This window comes from Asterias amurensis, chromosome 21 (genome assembly GCF_032118995.1).
Source record: "Asterias amurensis chromosome 21, ASM3211899v1".
Classification (NCBI taxonomy): Eukaryota; Metazoa; Echinodermata; class Asteroidea; order Forcipulatida; family Asteriidae; genus Asterias; species Asterias amurensis.
In genome coordinates this window covers 489,499-513,658 of record NC_092668.1, presented here as the reverse complement: position 1 = coordinate 513,658, position 24,160 = coordinate 489,499, and the positions used below count along the sequence as shown (strand labels likewise).

The 24,160-nt window shown below is 37.4% G+C and overlaps 1 protein-coding gene across 2 annotated transcripts in view; it reads left to right on the top strand.

Annotated features, from left to right (window-relative positions):
• Positions 1–253: 253 nt before the first annotated feature.
• LOC139953085 (probable vesicular acetylcholine transporter-B) overlaps positions 254–24,160 on the top strand; it is a 50,679-nt gene continuing 26,772 nt past the window's right edge. Inside the window, exons 1-2 of one of the 2 annotated variants that reach the window (XM_071952492.1) lie at positions 277–387; positions 14,601–19,058. In XM_071952492.1, coding sequence (XP_071808593.1) covers positions 14,874–16,556 — 1,683 coding nt within the window. In that variant the 5' untranslated portion in view covers positions 277–387; positions 14,601–14,873 and the 3' untranslated portion in view covers positions 16,557–19,058. Of the gene's footprint in view, positions 388–14,600; positions 19,059–24,160 lie in introns of those variants that run through there. The other variant, XM_071952490.1, reaches the window with a different exon arrangement.

The following is a 24,160-nucleotide window of genomic DNA, read 5'->3' as shown; positions in this document are numbered from 1 at the left end:
AATCTCTCATCCTATGTTCCAATCTCCTCCAACCCAACCCTTAATGACAATTTCACAAATTACTCCTAGCCAGTCCCACGCATTGCGCGCCTTGCTGCACTTCTACCGTCTCAACACTGTCAAAATGCTGATGCGGTTTATTGCGCATGCCCAAGGGCTTTCTAGCTAATCATAGGAACCCAAATCAATACGCAGTCATGACAATCAATGGTTGTAGTTGAGGACCAATGAGTGCCGTATATACGCGTCAGGTGCCGGGTGGTATGACACATGACATACGCACCTTCCACGGAGAAAGTCTTTTTGGTAGATACTATTTTTTCTATTGGTCACAGTCACTCGTCCTTAGAACACAGTATTTTGCAAGTGGTGCCCACACAACAAAAGGTAAGGCTAATTTCTATTCATGTTTTTAAAGCTTTTTTTGTTACCAGGTTAGTGTTTTGGTGAACGATAGAGAGATTATATTTCCTGGCTATGAATTATTTTTAGGAGTATTTCAGATTCCGTTTGTAATTAACGAATTAACGAGTTCTAGTAGCCTAGAGGTAGTTTGGGATTGGAATATCGTGGTATCGGTTTAAGATTTCTGACAAAATACGGCTTGCAGTTGTTCATAACAATGACTATCTTTAAGCCACAGAAAAAAACCGACATTTGGAAGCTCGTTTTGCTTCTCGTCCGTATGTGGATGTCAAACTAAAAAAGATGATTTTTTGATTGTCTAATTTCCTCAAATGAGTTGCATGGTGAAGAGCGCAAGACCAAATTTTTCAAGATGTGACCCTTTTCTGGAAAAAGCTGTAGGCATTCAAAGTGAAGTTTCCAAATTCGTGTTTGATTCAATGAAAAAATAAAACAAATTATTCAAAAGATTCATTCTTCGGAATACAACTAAGTTTTTGAAACTGACAGCCTCACTGCAGTCTGACAGTAAACTAGACACACGAACACGTTATCGAACATATAACTGGTTTTAACAGTTTAAATATCAATACATACCTGGAAATTCCTCACTCGTCACAAGTAACATAACTCCATAAGAAGAATGTATTCATTGTATTAACCAGATCATACTGCGAAGGCCAATTAATAAGCTTCCACACAAGACAAAAGTGTTTTTTGTTGTCACAGTAAATATACTGAGCTCTCTTTTCATCGATTTACAAAAAGCGCTGGGCAAACACTTTTCACACTCCCCGTTTACTGTCGACAGATCGGCAGTCGTGACGAGCCCAGAGAAAAACGCTTTAGCAACTCTCAAATTGACCGGAACAGCCAAGGGAATAAACACGTCAGGTCTAATTTCGCGGCAAAACTGAGAGGGGATTACGCGGCAGCCTGATACAATAAAATCGGATCGTGATCACACTGTTTAGTGAACTCAAATTTCCACCCAGTTAAACAGGTTTCCTTTGTAGAACAAATATTTTTTTTCATGAGCTGGAGATTTACATTTCGCGACGTAAAAGGGTTTTATTTTCAAGTGCATTTGGAACAACTGGTTTGATAAACCTTTAGATGGCAGTTTGTCTGAAGAAATTGTAATTTGAGTATTACTTCCGAATTGATAACCGTTTAAGTAAAACTCAAAGCCAGTTTTAAATTGATTTTTTTAATGAAAGGCTAGGCGACACATAAACCACTGAACAATTACGAATAATGTGTGTCTACAATTGTAAGAATTCAGTGCAACAAAAGAGTGTTATACCAACATGCTAATTTATCAAAATGAGGGTAGAATATTGTCTCGTTTTAGCCTCGGTTTGGTTACGACGATTTGAGTCTGAGAAAAGAAAAGATGGTGGCACGATGTTATCTGGTAATTTGGCTCCAAACTCTTCATGAAACTTCAGACTGTTGTTTTGGAAGTTAATCAAAAACGTCAAGAATAAAACAAATAAGAAAACGGGCTTACTTCTATCTTTTTGACTTTCAAATGTGTGATGTTTTCAGCTGGGTTAGAACGACTATCAAAACAGTCTCTCTAAACATGTAAAGTGAGATCTGTCTTCATGTAAACGTGCGATGTTTCGTCCCCTTTAGCAGAAGTCTCTTTTATTGTTCCCACTTTGCAATCTGTAAATATTCCTAGCGGGTTTAGTTGACTGTGTCACAAGGCGTGAAGATACAAGGTACACAACTTTACAGTCATGTCCTTGTCTGTTTGGTGTATCATACACAACTACCTCTAACGTCCTCATGAGTTTTACGTTCAGCCAGTTATCGAATATCGGAATCACAATCTTCAAGAGGGCCACTTGAAAGTCACTACCCGTGTTAGTGTCTCTGCCCCCAAGTCTTAAAACCTTCTCGGGTGTGATGAAACAAAATGCTTGATTCGACCGGGACCCTGGCAGTATGCTCTCCGAACGGTTACTGGCCATGGGGAAGAACACCCTCAAGTACCGTGAAGGACGAGGATGACACCATGAATAAAACATGGACACTGAAGGAGTGATGGCTCTCGGCAAACGCAAGCGCTGATTTTGTTTAGGCAGAGGTAACAGAAAAATATATCAAAAGAGACAAATATCAGTGTCAAGATTCTCTCGTGAATGGAACAAATATTCCCGGCTCTATACTTAAATGTCAACATTCTAAAATATCAAAATAATACTTTGACATGATGAATGAAACACGTACAATGAAATAAATCACGAAAATGTCAATTATAGAATGTATGTAAATTTCTTCTTATGGTTATTGACCTGACGTTTCGAACCTAGCAGAGGCTTTCTTGAAGGCTGCACTGATAGCACATAGAAGCTTTATTCTTTTAGAAATTTACATTTTCAACAAAACAGTGTTTGCAAAAAGAATCACATGGAGGTATCACTTCCTCTGATAGAAAAATTTATGAATTCCATACGATCAAACACGGCAGTCTTGAAATGTATTTTATTCTTGCCAGACCTTTTCAATTTGACCAGAATATAGGTATTGTCTGCTTATGGGATTTTCATTTTAATTTTCAAAGGCAATCCCTAACCAAGGTTACCAATGATCCCTTTTCGCGTCCTTGATATTGGCCCACACTTTTGTTATAGACAATCACAATGTCTTGAATAGTTGTGCAGAAGAGAGTCGTTTTTTACTTGTCTTGTGAAAGTCTTAAGGCGTATATGAAGAAACTATAATGATTGTTCATACGCGTGCTTCGGGAAAGGTCGCCTTCATTTGTATCGTTCCGGTTTCTTATCAAGTTAAGAAAAGTTAAAGCCGATAATTCTAAGAAATCGTAACAATCAAATGTTTTAGCTCAGTTCATTGTACAATTATGAAAGCCGACAACATAATTTCGTAGCATACAAGATTTGTATTCAATTTATTGCTCTGTCTTCGCGATGGCATGTTTCTGTCGTTTTGGTTAGATCCAATTTAATCTTCTGAATGTTCATGTGCAATTTTTTATAAATTAATTACAAAAGCTCATTCCTAAAGTTATTCAATCAAAAGTTCCTGCTCATTTTATTCTGCCATTTAACAAAAATGACCTTCCTCTTATTGTGTTTTGTTAATTATATGATTAGAGAAAATATGTTTCCAATGAACTTTTATAAATTACTTTGAATGAAAGACTTTCAGTTTAAAAGAAAGAAAGAAAGAAAGGTAACTCATATGATTTCCGATGAACTCGCTTAACATGTTAGAATCAACGGCATAATAATATACTTTCATTGGTCAGTTTCAATTATTGTATAATGCACTACAATTTGATAACAACGATCCAAGAAATGTAAAACCTCGCTAAGTGATATTACTAATTGACAAAAAGTGTTTTGTTCAATTAAGCACTAATCTTTAAATTAGTTTGGAAACTAACTGAAAAGAAAACACCTTTTTATAACTTTAAGGAATCTCGTGTATAGAATAAATTATCCCCTCTGTCATAATTGTTCGGTGATAAGGAGGTGGGAGGGGGGGGGGGTTGTTTGTGAGCTGTTGTTACCATGTGGAATTACCGTTAATGATTGCTGTTGACTTGGAAGCTGGCATATAAAAAGTGGTTTCCTTATTTAAACCTGTATACACGGAAACTGGTGCAGCTGGTGCAGTTGCAGAGCTGTTCACCGTACGGACTTGTAGTGACAGGACGGCTTCCGGTTAGGTTCGGACCGGCTGTAATATCCCAGACTAAAAGACTATACAAATTAATATCAATCTTAGGTTCCGGCAACCCAGTAGTAAAGATTGTATCTTTAAAAATCAGTACTGCTCATAATACAGGCAATTCGAAAGTATTTATTTCAAAGGGCAAGTAGTATAGGGTTAAAGGCACTGGACACTATCGGTAATTACTCAAAATAGTTGTTAAAACCTTACTTGGTAACGGGCAATGGAGAGCTGCTGATAAAACATTGTGAGAAACGGCTCCCTCTTAGCTTTTGAGAAAGGGGTAATTTCTCACTCAAATATTGAAAGACTACAGCTGAAGCCTTTAAGCACACTAATGCAACAAAGAGCGTTTTTCTTCATTATTCTCTTGCAAATTCGATGATCGTGTGAGCCCAAATTCCCACAGATGTTTTATTTTATGCATATCTTGGGATACACCAAGTGAGAATACTAGTCTTTGGCAATTACAAAACGTGCCCATAACCTTTAAGTAAGGGCTATAGAAACTCACTGGGTAATTATGTGAAGAGTTGGGTAGCAATGGAAAACTGTATGACAACCCTTTTGCAGAGAGCAAATCGGCGTAAACACAACTAGGTTTGTATTACAGCCTGATCCAGTTGGCCCGAAGCGAACTCTTAAATGCAATGCAGTCTCAGCTTTAAAGGATGTCCACTCTCGTATTAGAATTGTAAAAAAGAAAAACGAGAAAGGAGAAAAGGTCTGAATGACAGTGATGTAATTGGGGGTTGTATTACCCGTATCAAATCAGCACGATGCAGGTCTTTTCTTTAATTAACCTGTAGGTGAGAACTGAGAACAGTAGACATAATGCATCCCTCCATGATGAGGGAACTCTTTTGAGTGATTGAAATACAGTGTTTTTTGCTGCTACTAACCAGTAGACACGAGAAGATACGAGAAGTCACTTGAACCTTCGTGCCCTCCCGAGATTTCATTACTCTAAAAGCCAATGCAAGGTTCATGTTGAGTTAAGTGGCCCGTTTGGCATTGCCAAAGTATTATACCATCATCGTGGAATATTCAAAGGCTGAGGGTTGAAGGAAGAACGGCCATGAAGTTTACAGAAAGGGTTCCAGGCAAATTTGTTCAGAGATTATTTCTGTGTTTCTCTTCAAGTCCCCGTTCAGATCGTTTGAAAATGATTTAACTTGACGCTGTCGATGAACGTTGCGAGGCGGGGGTGGGGGGGGGGGGTAGGGGGTGGGGGCTGTAACCACAGAAGAGAGAAACGGACTTTATATTCTGAGTGCAAGTTGGGGGATATTAGGGATGGCTGAAACATTGTAGATTTGTTTTCGACTTGAAAACAAGTTATGCGTTTCGTCTTGAATTAATGTGAGTTTGAATTGAATTGAAATTAATTGACTATCACGTGATACATGCATTTTGCCGCTAATTGGTCAGAAGTTGCAATGATCCGCACTCATTCGCTACTTAGATCGATGCCAACGAAGTGATGACGCTTATAAAGACATTTTGCTAATCCGATTATGAGCGGCTGTCATTTTAACAAGACATACTTGTCCTTATAATAGATTTTAATACAATTAATAAAATGTGTCCACCACTTAAATCATGTTTAGGGCAGAAGGCCATGATTTATATTTTCCTTCTGATAACTTACTAGTGAAAACAACTTTGAAATAACATGGTTGATCCGCTTCAAGTTTAATTGATATGAATAGAAACAAAAAACATTAAAATATAGTTCAAGTTTTATGACGATCATTTAGAATGACATTAACTGACAAATTTAATATACTCATCTGTTATTCTTTGCTCTTATAATAAACTTTGGGATTTATTTGATCGAGATCATATGCGCCAGCCATTGAAATCAATACAAATAATATTTATTTCACTTAAAACACATATTCTTTCACTTAATTACGAAAACTATACACATGTTTTTCACGGACCCCGTCCAATATTCTTCTCTCTACTGACATCGAATTACTCGCACAAATACTTGGGAATTTAAAATGCAAAGGCGGACCAAGGGTCTAAAGTGTTAATGGGTTCATGGTCTCCAAAGGCTTTGGCCCGTGAAATGCACCCGTAAAATTCGTTAAAAAGTAGGACAAATTTAAACTCGGGTTCCGCCAACACATTTCCCGCCGCGGGCACGAAGATGTCGTCAGCTGTCAACACGCAAATTGAGCGTGTGGTATCGAGGCGCTGGCACGGCGCTTTGCTTACCGTCCAAGCACTCCGGGCGCCGTTTTCAATCTTCAGGAATGAAACCAATTCCTTGGGAATCGTGAGTATCAAGTGCAAAGGAATGAGAAAACAGAAGAGGGGAAACGAATGACGGGTAGACAAACAAAAATGGCTCATTTGGCAAGACGTATGCCATCTTTAATCTTAATAGAATGTGCTAATGGTGCCTGATTATATTTGTGTTGAGTTTTGGATTATGACTACCATGAGAGTTGTATATAGCAGAGGGGAAGGGGGAGATTGGGGGGGGGGGGGGCAAATTACGAAATTCGAAAAGTTTTTATAGTATAGGAAACCTATGTACTATAAAACCCCTTTTATGTGTCAGTGCTATAATCCTTGAACATTGTAGTTCCATTCCAAAGAGTGTTTTCAAATACCCAAAATGACCTATAATTGGATAATTTGTCAAACAAAGGGGCAAAAAGATAAGTAATTTCTCCGAAGGGATATTTTGCTATTTGTGGTAAAAGATTTGCATAGACTTGTTCACAATCAGTTTGAGAATACGTTTCGAACTGCATAAGTCGTTGGTATCCGTCAAGCAATATTAAGAGCCAACGATGCCATTTTGACTTTACTTGAAAGTGGTCCAGACATTAAAGCCATGTCACTCAATGTAACTCTGATATTTCGACTGACACAAAGTTTCAACAATCTAAATCTAAGTCTTAAACGCAGCTCTTAAACAGAAAGGGAACAAGCGCATTTCTATTCACTCTTATTATTTCGTCACATCTCTTTTTAGCCCTGCATTTCCACGGGTTTGTGTCAACAGCCCATCCATTTAGTTTGGATCCATATAAAACGGGGCTGGTGATAAAGGACTGTTAGCATAATTTGATACCTCGCCTGGCAAGCAGGCTTTGCCACCTTGAATCCTAAGGGGTAAGGTAGCCACTTGCTTGGGCATGCCTAATGGAAAGTCCTGTCCAAATCAATGTTAATAAAGTGACTGTTATCGATGTACGGGAGGCTTGCTTTTTATTAAGTTACGTCAGCAAATATTAATATATAAATGAGAAGAGAGAAACCAGGGGAGTTAATTTGCACGTGCATGATAACATGATATCGACTCCTGGGCTGTAATTATTTTAGCGAAGGCTGGAGGTGGTTAGGAAAAAAAAAGACAATTTGGAAAATTGTGTCATCAGTTGGAACAAAGTGTGAAGGGAACTTTTGTTCAGTTTTTGTTCTTCATTGAAAAAATTTATCTTTATTGAGAGCTGTAGATTTTTGCTTTTTTATAAACCACCTGGGTCAATTTTAAATGATTTTGAGTTGAACAAGTTAGTTCAAATCATTTTGCTATTTTTTCCCCCTGAATTTGAACAAATTAGTTGCAAATAACGATACAATTTGATATTGGAATTTGTCTATAATTTAAAAGACACTAAGCGATAACTTCAGTTTAAAAGCAAATTTAATGTCAATTATTCGAGGACAAAATATCTTACTTAACTTTGTTTTTCTGAAGTATTCAGTGACATCGTTTCGCAGTCCTTATTCATAGATGAAATGATTTTCATATTGTATCGTGTTGAATCCATGGTCAGCCGTCCATCATTGGAACGTGTGAGTTTCAATAGAACGAGGTCTGCATGACAGCTTATAATTAGTACCAATTGCAATAGTTTTTATCCTCAGTCACGGACTTACAATTGGGAGGTCAATGGAACGAGATTTCAGATTAATTCATACCCTTAAAATCCACATTCTCTTGCAAAATACAACTACCAATTATTAAACTTCCCTTATTGAAGATTATATAACGAATAATTTGTTACACACAATGTGTTTTTGTATGTTTTACTGTTCCCATTTCAATGTATAGGAGACAACACTTAGGAGAAGAACAATATAAGAATATTGTATCAAAATCAATGGGGACATTTAATTAGACTATTTGAGTCTTAAATATCATTCTAAATTAATCTTGTGTTCACACATTAATCCGAAATGTAGAGTATACACCTCGGGGAGAAACCGTTTCCTCGATGTAACATAACATTTACATTAACAATGATATATCACGAATTCCAATCTGTTTTCAAAAAGACAGCAGACCATTTAGGCTGAGAAAAAAAAGATATAATTCTGAAGAGGCATCAAATGAGTTACAAATTGTGTATAAAACATGCAATTTTAGGATGTAATAGGCACTACCCATTGCCATGCAGTTGTTGTTCCGTCCCTATAACTGCTCATGTGTCAAGGCTAAGCCAATGTTGGTTCTCTCAGACTTAAACAAAGATCAGTAAATATTTACATCCATACCGAATGTACTGGAAAATATCACTTGCTACTTTATATATCCTCATGGTGGAGAAATGCACATTTGAGTTTACAAGGCAGGGAATCTATTTGAAAACAGTATACTGTAGAATCGATTATCTTGGCGGAGTCTTATCAAAGAAGGGCAAGGAATCGATGAGTTGGGAATAGTTGATTTGCGTAAGTACAAATTAAGAGTAAGGCCATACTAACAGTCATGCTTGTGTGGGTAAATGAAATTCTAAGATCGATTCGAGCAGTCGAACTAATTAAAAAAATTGCTACTGCCGGTAACTACATTCGTAATAAACAAACATACGGCAGCTCTATGTTTTCAACGTGTTCTAGTAATGTGACATTCGTTTAGTTAATGCTGTTTGGGGTGATTAATGCTGAGTTAGCATATGTCGTTATATGAGCAATAGGTAAGCTGAAACTGACTCCAAACAGAGTTAGGTATTAGTCACTGACTCATTGTGAGTCAGTTGTCAATATGACGTAGGTCTGGTAGTTGATTCAAAGAGTTACCACGAAGGTGCCATTTGGGGGTAATACATGCTGAGTTAGCATATGTCGTTATTAAAAGCTATAGTTTGTCATTCTACCGAGTCAGGTCTTTGTCACTGACTCATTGCGAGTCAGTTTTCATTATGCTGTTGAAGATTCGTTAAGAGTTATCACGAAGGTCATGGGTTCGATTCCAGCCCTAGGCGTCTTATGGATTACAGTCACTTGTTAAGATATGACTAATCAAAACGGCGCCTTAGAAAAACTTCCAAATGGTCAAGCCAACATGAGTAGGCCCTACTGGTTGTATGTCACATTGAATAGTAACTCTGAGTCAAACAAAAATGGCAGGTTTGGCTCTGACTCAATATAAATGACCACCTTAATCTCATACTTTTACGTGTGAAAAGAGTTTAGTTTTTTGCCAACGAACTCTGCGATTTAAGGATAAGGGGAACCCTGCCGATCATGTTGACAAGAAAAACAGTCTATTGTCATTGTTCAGTATTCAGTATTTAAATTTGTGGCCTGAAAACGAAAGCTATCTTTACTGATTTTGTATGAAAATAATGTCCCAAACATGATGTATTGATTTGTTCCCTTAATTTTTCATGTAAAATGAAATTGCTCCATTTCCATGTACATCATGATCATAGTTATATTTCTAGAAGTACAAATATAAATGAAATAAGTATTAACTTAGACATGAATTTAAAAGTAGATATGACCATATTCAGAAAATTAAACAGTGACATGAGCTAAAAGTTGTCTCTTCGGTCTGATGCTTCGAGGGAAATGCTTCCTAAAATTGTAAAAAAAAAAAATGTGGTGTTTTCTTTTGAAACTATTACTTATTCATCACATGATGTTTTGAAAGCATATGTTTCCCCAATTCAGTTGGTTTCTTAAGACGCCCTACCCGGTGCCAACAAGTCAATAATTGCATTTTTAATTATCGAGGATGGACCATGAAACCAAGCTAGAAATCGTAAGTGTGTACCTAATTGGTTTACGTCATTGCTATCCGGCCTTCATAATATCAATAAGGCTTAAAGAGAGTGAAGACTAATAACGACTCGAATGACGTCTATGTTCTTCCATAGACCCGGATGACGCAGCGACATTTAGTTAATGGTTGTGTCTTTTTGCAGTCTTTATTAAAGGCTAAATAAAAACTACAATTGAATGTTTATGTAAGTTTGAAGTATTTTGAGTTTTGGTAAATTTGGAGTGTTGAATGAGATCGAAATTGTTTGATGAGCGCATTTTGAAAAGCAGAAATTTTTTAACAGTAAACCAAATAAATACTTTATCATCCACAGCATCAACAATAATGAATTCACGCTAATTACCCTGATAGTTTAACTGCAGCAGCAGCTGCATAATGATAGTTTATTTGTCTAGCCTAAATTGAATAAAACCGCTTGACTGTTCCCTTTTATTTTGTTGTTCTACTTTTCAAATATTTGGGAAACATGATCAAAACTGCTGGACTTGCCCATGATGATTTTTTACATTTTTGTCCTCAATTTGAATGATTTCCTTCAAACAACGATACAAAACTGTATAAAAAGTCACCAGGTTATTATTATAGTGCTTTCTACCGAAATACGGTCCACCCTCTTAAAACAAAATCCCACAATTTATAGAAAGCAAATTTACATCCTTTTAATATTCCTCTTATAAGAAGTGAACACAAATATCTGAGCCGAACCTAAATCCATATAAATGTCCTCCAATGAAATCTAACAAGGCGATAGCCACTCATATCCCGGAGGCAAATTGTTTGTCCTTATGTCTGTAAAGCTTTCACAGCTTACGTTTATACATTACAAGCATTTAGGGTTCCTTACCTGGTTCCGAACGCTTCGATGCCCTAAAAAAACCAACCGTTGACTTAGTCTTAAACTTCTTGATGGGTTTCACTCTTGGCTGCCTTCGAATGTCCCAGGCCTACGGCTGTTGCATGTATGTAACGCATGTTATGTTAAGGGTCACATGGACCACTGTGGTGGCATTATGAAGTTGCAATTTTGGCCCGAAGGAGGTGATATAACTGCTTTTTACTGTCCATTGAAATACATACGTTGTAATTCCGGACATAACGTTTGAAACGGGAAATTCAAATTTGCCTTTGGTGCACGTGGAGCAAAACATACACAAGCTGCATTGCCAATTTCTCTCTTGGAAGTTTACACACAAACGGTTAAGTAACAATGGAACTTTGTCATGATATTGACCAATAGTCTATCAAGCTTGTAAGCAAGAAACATTGCTCAGCACAGAAAAAACATGGCTTATCAAAAAAAGGTTACCGGCCTAATACTCTCTTGTTAACAATGTTGTAATTAGCAAAGCCATTTAATGCATGTTAATTACTATAACAAAGTACCTGTTTTAGCAGCATTATGACAACACTATTTGTCGAAGAAAGACACACCCTTTGTAATTTTCCTCTGTTTGAGCTAGAAACAAGCCTCTAAAACAACAAGCATAATTGCCTATCTCAAAGTAACCATATTGTTCTTTCAACAACAACAAACTCTTTACCCCTTAAGGCTTGCCTCACAACCAAGGTCTAAACCTGTGAGGTCTCCACGCCAAAATACCTTTATAATTTATACATTCAATTCTTTCGACTGCTACTGTTCAAAAATTTATTTCAATGGAATTCCTAGCTTGTAATTTTCCCTACTTTCTTTCTCTAACCAAGGCTGTAAAGAGCCGTAGGGTAACGTAAACACTGCTTCTTGCCTGCGGGTCACCTGTGAGCTTTTTCTCTCTAATAGCTCGGGGATTTTTTCGCCTTTTTTTCTTGGTTGACGCGTCTGAACTTCCGATGCAGCTGTAGTTACAAGGTGTTCCGGGTGTTTTTCCCTTTTGTATATCCAATTATTGTAAGAAGACCCCGGGCAATAAACTGCACCCGAAACACTTGAATGAGTCTGAAAAAACACAAGGCATACCTTTTCTGTTTTGTGTGCTGGGTTCGTTCAGGTTTTTCCACTGTCCCATTATCGCATTAATATGAACAGAATTGTCAATGGGAGACAGCGCTGCAATGCTATAATGCAGTTATTACAAAAACGAAGTTACATTTTGGTAGATTTAGCTAATTTTAATGTTTTTGTAAAAACAAAATCTTAGTAGTATGCAGTTTGTGTTTGCTTCATGTGCATGGTCTAGCGTAGAGTTTACAGTTTTTAAATCTTTAAAAAGATTTAGCTTGTAGTTTTAGACTATTGTACAAACAATAACATGTTAATAGTAATACTAATCCCTATCATAAGTTAGGCGAAAAAAAAAATTGTGCCAGCCTACCTGTTCTTAAAACTATTGTTGGAATAACACTAATAAAAATGGCTTCAATTTATACCAAAGGGATTCTAAAGAGTACATTCCGTTAGGTCAGGATCAATTTATACAATGGCCAACATAGGAAACACCGACCAATGGCTGCTAATGTGAACCTGTGTTTAATCAAAATGGACTTAACACTTGACATCTTGTAGTGTTTTAACTTCTGGTATAGCGAACAATATTCGTCATTAAAGTCCAATTCCGAACCCGGTTCATTATCTGCCCTTTTTAACATTGACTTGACACCCGGTTAGGTCTTTGTATCCTGAATAGATATTTAATCAACACTACAGCCAAAATAAACTTAGTATCTTTGTTGAACAATTAGCACTTAATGGATGACTCATTGACTGCTTCTGAGGTAATTAAAACCTCATTGCTTTAACAAAAGACACCCCCCGTCTTGTAGTTTGACTCACACATTGGTTCTATGTGTAAACCACATTTATTGTTTTAATTGCAACATCGCTTGAACCTCTTTGCCTTGGGGCTAATTGGGTACATTAGTGATGCAATGTTACAATGTGGTCATGGACGAAGCCGTTTCGGACATTGACAGTTCTATGTCTTTAAAGCACTGGACACCTTTAAGTACTCTCACTTGATGTATCCCAACATGCATCACAAAACATAATCTGTAAAAATTCGGGCTCAATTGGAGAATAATGGAAGATAAAACGTAAACTAAAATGCTTCAGCTGTTTAGTCTTCTGTTATCTTTGAATGAAAAGTGAACCCTTTCTCTTCAGAGGGAGCCGTTTCTCACAATGTTTTACTGTTAACAGCTCTGCATTGCTCGTTACCAATTATGTTTTTGTGCTACCACTTATTTTGAGCAATTACCAAAAGTGTCCAGTACTTTTAAGATTACCTGTAACTGCTTGTCCACTTAGTGAATGCATCAACACATGATATAAAATGCTGCACAGTTGCTGCACCCTACTGAACTCCTGCAGTTGAATGGCTTATAAGCAACTTACTGGCAATAACAAATATTTTAAATTGCTTCGTCCTTGAGTATAACGAGCAGAACGCCATTCGTTCGTTTCTACAGTATAGTAAAGTTTACTCTTAACCTATCCATTATAATACAAACCACTGTGATAAAGAATAACCTTCAATTCGACAACGGGCTGCTATATCTGGACTAGCATGCAGTCTCACTATCGCTCTAAGGTGTAACTTTACATTAAACAAACTCCCGCCACGTGCGATATCACAAATTATCATACCTAGTTTCTGGTTTAGGATGTTTACCTGTGATACACTGGCGCGAAATTTAAGATGTTGATTTAGAGCAAGGTGGCTGATTCGGTGATGGAGTTTAGTTTAGCCCCACACATTGAGAGAGGCCTTTATTGAATTTGGTGGAACACATGATACCCAGGTTTGACATACTATCCAGGCCGGGTTTTATTGGTGTGAATGTCTTGATGTGAACTCAATAACATATAATTGAAATATCGTCCTGTTGGTCATGAAAGATTGTTTTCGCCTATGACTTGAAAATGTATGTAAGATGTAAATAATGTGTTGACCATATTGTCACCAATAATCTGTCACGTTGCAGTTTGACACTATTCAATAGTCACTGGATTTCTACTCATACCATACTGAGATCTATTTTTGTTCAAAGCATAGACAATAGTTTTGAAACTGAAAAGCAAATTCCTTGTAAATTTTACTTTCCAAAAATGTATAAAACAAAACTTAAACGGCAAAATTCACAGGTTGCTACAAACTGCACTTTTTCTTTCTGATTTGTTTAGTTTGTTGTGTCTCGTTTTCTTTGTAGTTGTACCACCACATGAACAAAATATATTAAAGACTACTCATCACAAAAATGATTACACAAAATAACAGACAGAATATTTTGAAAATTAAATTCTTTTTATTCATTTCATACAGAGTTTTCTAATCGTGACATTGCAGCTTTGTGTTGGTATCGGCAGTGGATATTTTGCATGCAAATTGAACTGGGAACAGCATCCAGTTACTGGAGCCTGAAATGTCCCAAACTAAACTCAAGGGATATTAGAGGTCTTTGAAAAACAGTTCTAATCGAGACACTTTCTTCCTTCTGTGTTCTTCTACAGGTGTGCAAAATATCCAATGCCGAGTGCCTTCCCAGGGGGTTTGTGTGACCGTTTATCATAGAACGAGGTTGTAAACCGATAACTCTCATATAATCCCGTGAGATTTAAGTTGTGCTCTGGATAAAAACATCTACACTAAATAAAGTATGGGAGATCAACTTTATTGCGTCTGAAGAGCTTAAAGATCTTGGATTGCGAGGCTGCCTAGGCCTGTTGAGAATCACCTGATTTGAACTCTGCTACCACCTGGAGCACTGTAAACCCGGAAACAAGATGGATATGGAGTCAGCTAAAGAGAAGATGGAGAATGCCAAAGAGACAATGTCTGAGTTTCTAGGGACAGCTAAGATGCGTATTAAGAATCCAGCTGCACAGCGTCGGTTTATTCTAGTCATCGTCTGTGTAGCCCTCCTCCTTGATAACATGCTCTACATGGTGATCGTACCAGTGATACCAGACTACTTAAGATCTATCGGAGCATGGGATAAAATCATCGCTACAGCTGAACCCATCTATAGTAATATCAGTAATACAACCATTAACTCCACCGCTGAACCTAATGTGATTTACGAGAATGAGGATATCTACGTTGGATTACTGTTTGCCTCTAAGGCCTTGGTTCAACTCCTGATCAACCCCTTCTCTGGTACTCTTATTGATAAGATTGGCTATGATATCCCAATGGTAATCGGACTAAGCATCCTCTTCATAGCAACCACCATATTTGCTTTTGGTACCTCCTATGGCGTGTTGTTCATGGCGAGGAGCATGCAAGGTGTGGGGTCTGCATTCGCTGATACATCTGGTCTTGCCATGATCGCTGATCGCTTCCAAGTCGAGAGTGAACGTACCCGAGCTCTTGGCATTGCCCTTGCGTTCATCTCATTCGGCTGCCTCGTAGCACCTCCTTTTGGCGGGGTACTGTACGAATTCGTCGGGAAGAAAATGCCATTTATAACTCTGGCCTTAATTGCTGTTGTTGATGGCCTACTTCTACTGTTCGTTATTAAACCCTACAGTGATCGTCGTTGGCAAATGCCCAAAGGTACCCCTATCTACAAGCTCATCGTTGACCCATACATTGCTGTCGTAGCGGGCGCCCTCTCCATGTCCAACGTCTCTTTGGCCTTCCTGGAGCCCACAATATCAATATGGATGAAGGATACCATGCAGGCAGTCACATGGCAGACTGGTATCATTTGGTTACCAGCTTTTATTCCCCATGTCTTCGGTGTCGTTATGACTGTCAAACTTGCCTCCAGATACCCGCACTACCAGTGGCTATATGCCGCTATTGGACTCGTTGTCATCGGTCTTTGTACATTTATAGTCCCTGCTTGTGAGACATTTGGTGTTCTGATCATTCCCCTGTGCGGTATTTGCTATGGAGTAGCTCTCGTAGATACCTCCTTACTACCAACTCTAGGCTTCCTTGTGGATGTACGCTACGTATCAGTGTATGGTAGCGTATACGCCATTGCTGATATATCCTATTGCCTAGCCTATGCCATCGGTCCAATCCTAGCCGGTCAGATTGTTCAAAGTCTCGGCTTCACCAATCTCAACGTCTTTATAGGAGTTCTTAACATCGCGTACGCACCTGTCTTGATTGTTCTACGGAAAGTCTACGACCTGAAACCGATGCAGTTTGAAGATACTGTGCTACTGACGGACGAGCCGGCTACTGGGCTCTACGACACGGTCAAGGCAGAGGCGAAGAGAGAAGCGAAAGAAGGAGATAAGTTCTATGTCAACCATAACGCGTTCAGGATGCATAAAGTCAACGGCAATGTACCGAATGGTAATGTTGTAGATAGTGATGATGCTAGTTCTACAGACAGTAGGCATTTGACTACGGGAAGACCGAGTAATGTTATCAACAGGACTGAGGATAATGTACGAAGTGCTATAGCTCATCAACATGGTTACGGAGCCTTCGCTGATCATGATGATTGAACTAATAAACAATCCTAAACTTAACATTGATAATAATAATAATAATTATACAAATAATACGCCATCTTGAGGTATGGTGGACACAATACTATGACACTAATATGTTTGGTTAAATCTGATCATATCCACCCAAACCAAACATTGTACTCTCAAAGTGTCCACCATTTTTCAAAAAGGCCAATATTAAGAACCCACTCCGCGGCAGTGAAGTAAATAATGAGAAGTCCCAGCGGTCCACTAAAGCAAAAGTAGTAGTCCCGGCTGATATCCTACCTTCTACCCAGGTAGTAGTTATTAAACAGGATGGTTCAGACATCTATTCCATGGCAGTATAACAAAAAGCAAAACCTAGTTCCCAAAGAACCAAAATCTACACAGCAAGGCAGATGTTATGGTGTTACTGTAAACGAATACATCAAAACAAATCCGAAAGATCCTTTCATGGCACCCATAAGATATATTATTTTTCCAAAATCAGCCATTAATATTCTTTACTTAGGAAGAAGTATACTGTCAAAATGATATGGTTAATTTCCGTATCAACTTCTTGGAGCCCTTTTTCAAACTAATAAATCAGAGAGCATTTTTCCTGACCAGACGTATTAATCTGACTCTCAAACTTAAAAACCAGACAAACACTTCACAACAGTAACACGTGTGTCTGACCTCCTGTGAGTCGCATGCAGACATTTTTAAGTTTTGAATAGAAAACCATCAATAATTTTTATTGAGAAATCTTCTTGTTGTACTTTAATTAAATTTGTAAACTTGATTATTGTCATAAAGCTAAATTGTTAGTTTGCGTCATGCTTGGTGGGACGATTCACCGTATTTATCGCCTAGTGTAGCTTGGTCCAGAGATTTACAAGCGTTGACCATGTCTTAGTCAGTTACAATAGTTTCTGCATGAAACCACAAATGAAGAAGATAAACTAAAGATGGGGAGAGAGTTAATCTTGGCAAAAAAAGAAAAACAAAAAGCTAAAGGAAATGTATTTAATTTGCCTTAACATGATTCCTGCGATCCGCCAACCTAAATACAACACCATGAACAGTCCGTATATACATTGACGTCATCAGTTTATCAGATGACGTCATGAGCGTTTTGATGTGTAGTTAATAGTCGAATTATTTTCTTTGTCATTAGAAACTCAATTAAATTTATCGTCCCATTTTTATCAAGACAACAGAAAACTAAATAGACAGACCATAATAAGAATGGCAATTACAAAATGCTAAACATATAAAATGCATTTCGATCGGTTGTCCTTAAAAAAGATGAAATGCAAGACAAGTTGAAATGCCACACAGTGAAGTAAAGACGGGCTCTAAAGTTGAGCCAATTTGTTTTTAGTCCCTAGAGACACACGGAATAAGAGCACACCCGAGGGGCTCATAATACCGTGTATTACAAAAAGACATCGTCAACCAACATGCTGACATATTGTAACTACCCATAGGCTATATGTACATGATTCTCTATCTACTTAGATCTAAGCCGATGCTAACTAAATAGGTTTTATCCATTCGCTGCTTTTGAAAGTACTGTTGGTTCTTTCTTCAAAGTGTATGCTTTGAAATTTGAGAACTGACAAATGTTTTGTATAAAGAATTGTGTTCTATAAGATGGTATATATTATTTAGTTTAGACCACTACCCGTCTTTCCAAACTGGCAATAACAAATGTAGAAATCGTAAAGATGTTCAGTATTGTAAAAAAACATTATTGCGCATTGTGTTTAACAACAAATTATATAATTAGGTAAAAAATTACAAGAGTTCTGGTATATTATTGTTATTATTTGTAAAGGTTTGGAAAAGATTATAAAACAAATATATCAATGTAAGTTTTATTTAAATCATGTATATAGATGAGGATATAAAGAGTTAAACGTGGTATTTACACCAATAAAAACTCCTGTGTATTTTGACTCTTATTCTGCATCAGTTTGACAAAGTTTCGGGTCAGTTGGACACCGATTCTAGGTAAACTAACCAGAAATAGGTCAGGCCAGAACCAGGGTCAATTCTAAGCCGATATGTTTTAGGGTGTAAGTTACAGCCATTTTACAACATGCTTGTCAACAAGATTTAAATTAATTTGCTTTTTTTCATGACTAACATGAACTGATACATTTTATGATACAATAATAACATTTTGTTTGAAATAAATCTATAACTGAATCAATCAAATTTTATGGATTGAGACACTTTTATTTATCAACATTTGCTGAAATTATTAAGCGAGGTTGTCCAAGTATGGTAACCGTATTGACCAACGTGAATTACCTGTATTAAACTGCGTTTAAGGCAGGGAACTAGACACACAATGGTTAGAACAAGGCCAATTATTGGGTGGAAGTTGAAGGTGATAAAGTTAACAATTTTCTGCAAAAACAGTACCAATGCTTTCAGTGTAGTATTTTAGTTAGACAATGGTTATCAGTGTGTCATATGGACAATAAATTATTTAAAATGAGTTGGATTAAAATAAATCTTAGTTTTTGCGTGGATAAATTATGTTGATTTGAGTGTTAATGGTTGAGTTTGTTAGCTTTATCCCCGTTTGAACAAATCTAAATAATATGGTTACAACACACCGATCAAATAATATATATTTCTTTTAGAGCTAACACTACTCAATGAAAGATATAGAGCATTATAAGTTTCAGTCTAAACCTAGAGCTGCATTTGCCAGTCAGCAAAGTCTCCAACGTGGCTAATGTTACTGCACCGGGGAAAACAACACTCTACTCACTAGCAATGTCATATTCATGAAGGCCTTGCTTCGTTATCCGGTGTATTGTAAAACCAGTGTATTTAATTATGGACACACACTGTCAAGGGCCCACTCTACAGCCACTTGCCCTTTTTCTCGGTTAGGTGTTTTTAGGTGACCGAAAGGTTCCATGTCAAGGGATGGGGAAAGGGTCCCAAAATAAATACTGCACGGCGTCTTAAAGATGCGATACTAAACCCAGTTTCATGGCGGAGTTTAAGACCCGGAAGTTTAGATTTTGATATTTGTCCACGTATGACCATGGCTTACGAGTGAGCATTGTAGCCAATTGAGTCACTATCAGAGCGGTTCGTACAATGGACCTTAGCATGCAAACGGCGGCATTTTAATTAAGGGCGATTTCGGCTTGAGGTAGAAAAAACCCCGAGTACCACATGTGATTGAGTATACTTTTAAAAAGGCCTGCAAAAATTAGGCCTATATCACTACAAATGAAATGGAACTAAAATTGAGCTCTCAAAATTAGTGTCACATTAAACATACGGATTTATGATCAAATGAGTAATGCTGTGAACTAAAAGAGATTTTATTCTTCTTTTAGACTGCAAAAGAAATTCTATTAAATTATTATACATGTATATGGAGAGTATACATTTTGTTTATGTATCTTGTGGACTTGTATATCCCATGTATAACCCATGCTCAATTAATACTTTATTGACAATTAAGGCTGATTGCACACTGAAACATAGAAATTGATTTTTTTTTTGAGAGGCCATTGGCAAATGATAGAAAACAGTATGTATGCGCAATTTGAGCTGTCTTGTTTTTTTAAATCAAGTTGAAGGGTTTGGGTTTTCTTTGTACGACACAACAACACAAACGTCTACAGACTGACTTTAAACTTACACAGTTTGAAGACAATGATGGTAGAAAGGGGTTTCCCCTAAAATATTACCTACTGAGATGCTGTAGTTTTTTTAGGGACGAGTAAAACAATTTTTTCACTAACATATTTTTTGCCTCAGTGAAATGAAAATTGTTTTAGCATGTACAACGGGTTAACGCGACTCTCCTGAAAACATTGCTCGGTAATTTTCACATTTTTTCCCCCTCAAAAACTTGACATCTATTGAAGCTGTAGTTTGTAGAGGTAGATTATAATATCACATACATTTTTATTCCCAGTGAGTAGGGATTCATGGCATTGTACACAATTTGATCCACAGCAGGTATCAAAACCCTTTAAAAAGGTATGAATCGGTCAGAGTGAAATGTATGGAAGCGCAGACGGAATGCTAACGGGAGTTTATTCTGTGGCAATGTTTACGAGTTTCTGCAGACACCGAGACCAAATAATCCTAGACAAGTCTATACAATGTAAGGACAAGATCCCAAGCCGGTCGAACAAATCTGATTTAGCTCCTAGAAACATTGACAAGACTAATTAAGAATGGCCGCCAAATAACGGTAGGGGAGACAAAATGTTTAACATTGTGCAAATATACACAGAAACATAGAGAAAAAAAATGCTTTCTGGCTTCTGTAAATGCCCCCATATTGGTTTGCTCCATATCCATTATATTATGTTTTTTTTTTTTCAATTTCATTCATTATTTTCTTTACCTGTTCTTGACTGTCTTCAACTTAAATAATTATATTTAATTTGTTTATTATTCTCATTTGTCACCAAATATGGCAATAAATGTTGATTGAAATGAAAACATATAATTCAAGGACTAAGAAGAAGCAGAAGGAATACTGTTAGATTGCATTTTCAAACTGCAGTGTCGAAAACAAATTGTTCTCCAAATGTTGTCTAGGTAGAACGCATATTATTAATATTGTTATTCCCGGCATTAATCAATAATTATTCCTTGTAAGGAACCGGCTTTTATTGTTTTCTGAAAGAGATGCTCATTGATTTTTGAACAAAGAGTCTATTGTCATAATGAAAATAACAAATAGGTTATAGGTTTGCGTAACTAATCTCATTCTGATATAATTCTACACTCCCTCTGTCTGGGCACAAACCGACCCATGTACAGACCTCCATCCATGACAATTAAGAGAATAAGACGTTGGGTACTTGCGTGCAGCTGCATTGAAGAATAAAATAAAATCTGGTTCCTCTTTTTGTCAACAAAGAGCTCTCCAAGAGATGATGTCGTCATCAAGAGGAAGGCTTACGCGTCTTCAAACTATCTTATTTATTTGTAGGTCTTGATATTCTTAAATGGTGACGAGTCTTGGCATAAAGACACAATGCACAACTCGAAATTTGGTTTAGTTATCTCCGAGTGTGGGTTCACATCACCATGACTGTGTACTTCATATTGATTTGAATGATTAGAATCATGTTTGGTTGCTGGTGCTGTGTACTCGTACAGAGTTGCCATGGTTTCAAGATATGCTTGTCACCAGAAGAACCAGGGGTAGTACTACTGAACGGTCTTTTGATTCACCTGTCTTGAGAAGGCCTATATACACCAATAAAAACAAAACCTTATACAGTTTACTGGTATACGGTTTTTACTGGTCCACTTTCTTCACATGAACATGTATTAATACTCGAAAGGGTTGCTGTGGAATTATACTTTTATTCATATAAAACTATTCATTGAACACGTTGTCATGGGACAGTCCTGAACCACAAATCCGCAACACTTTCCCACAACCGTCAACTTGGCTATTATTGAATTGAACATGCCATCCGTAGGCGTAAGTAAGTAGTCTCTTCAGGCACCATATTGATGACTCCTTGTTTGTGTAAAGAGAACAGTTTAAAGGAAGAGGAACTGGAAATACAAATTATTATGTTTAAAATGTTTCTAAACTATGCATGAAGGGCTGAGTGTTCTCTACCAAAAGTGTAGCATTGAGTTTAACCGGAGCCTTTTTCTTACAACTTAACACTAGTGGAAGTAACAGCAATTGACAAATATATTCAAAACCACGTTCGTAACGGAGCGTGAAACTGAACCTTGTGACCCCCCCCCCCCCCCACCTCATGATACATCTCCCGGGTGTCTACTTTGCACTTAAGATTTAAAGGAGAAAGTCAACTTCCACTAGTGGCTTTAATGGATTCAATAAAATCGAAACTGAATAATTGTGACTGGTTGGTGGGAGGCACGTAGTTGGAGTTGGGTGAGAGTGACGGCGTGTCTATGTTAGGTATCGGTAGCGCTTTTCACTACTCACTGCCTCTCCCAATTAAACAGGCAGAGTATGATTACGTAAAGGTTGAACTAATATTGGTACATAGAAAGTGCCAAACCTATTTCCCAGTAATGGCTGCCATCCTCTTAAATGTCTTAGGTGTTGTGCTTGTGACAAAATCGAGGTAGTCATATTAATTTAAACTGTTCAGTAATCACTGGGCTTGTGATTGTGAAAAACCTCAGCAGCAGCAATGAAATAATTAAAAGAAACAATATCTTCAACAAAGACAACAAAGTATTAACCAAAGTAAACAACATGAAGACAGTAAAGACGGCACACCCCATCAGTAGTAACGAAACACCCAACCCAAATCTCATTACTACCGGACTATTATAAGCCACGACATCTGTCCTAACCAGATCCCCCAATTACTTTACATCTTCCGTCTGTTAGACTCAGTGAAACACAACGTTTATACAGGTGTAAATTATGGTGGTCTTGACACGTCAGCCCTTCTTTCTTTTCAATGCATAATGTATATAAATTTCTTCAAAAACAGTAGCTTTTTCTCATTCAAGTTTGTTCATTACAACGATCTCCAAAGGCTTATTTGAAATCTCAACTTGGGCAAGATTGTGTCCATCCATAACCCATGGAATTTAATACCGTCAATATTGTATATTTTTTTAAAGCAACATTTGTTGCTTCGGATTCTGAGGTACACGTGAGTATTCATGTCATGAGATGATATTTTTATTCACAGGATATTCACGAAGCCTGAGGTATGCATTTAACCAACAAGGTACAGACTCGTAAGGTTGTTGTCTATATGGTTGTACTTTCCCCAACCGAACTTTCAACGAGTCGACCAACTGTAAATTCAAATCCGCCACATCAGCACGTGTAGGTGCAACAAAACAGACGCCATTTTGTTTTTTAGTAGGCCACTGCACTTCTCTACGTTCAACGTTCTCTAACAATCTGTCTCAGACTTTTCAGGGTATAGCCATATAGGAAAATCGATTGTGACACTTGGGTCTGCTGATTGAAATCAACCAGAAGCTATAAATCGATTATAGTAACATCTTTATAATCAATTTTCCCAGTACAGTGCTGTGAGGAATTTTTATTTTATTTTAACAAACAGCTTGTCATGCCCCATATATATGTTCCTTTACGATATACAGACTCAAACTTGTCCAGTGGGCAATTGGAAACAGAACTGGTTTGAGAATTACCTCTCTACAAGACAGTCACGTGCAGTGAATTTGATGAGTGTCAATCAACGTCTGCAACTGACGGTTAAATCTCTGAACAGAAGATCTTCGTGTCACTTAATGGTTTACCATTTGATGCAGATTGCATCTCATTGGGCTAGCACATGTAGCAGAAGCTAATTTTAGAATTACTTAGATATGAAGGTGTCTTTGGTCTCCCAATGGAGTGACATTCATATCCTTATTTTGAATAGTGGGTTTCAATCAAGGATCAAGTATTCTAATTGGGGTAGTTTAGGTGGCAAAGTCCTTGTTGTGAACATTTACATGCGGAGATGTTGTCTTCAACCAAAAAGACAACTACACACCAGTGTCTCTCGATTGAGAACATTGAGACTCCCTTTGGGATATAAGGTTCAAATCAGATTATTAGTATATCCCAACTTGGGATAGTTTGAGCGACAGCTACATCCGTGAGTATT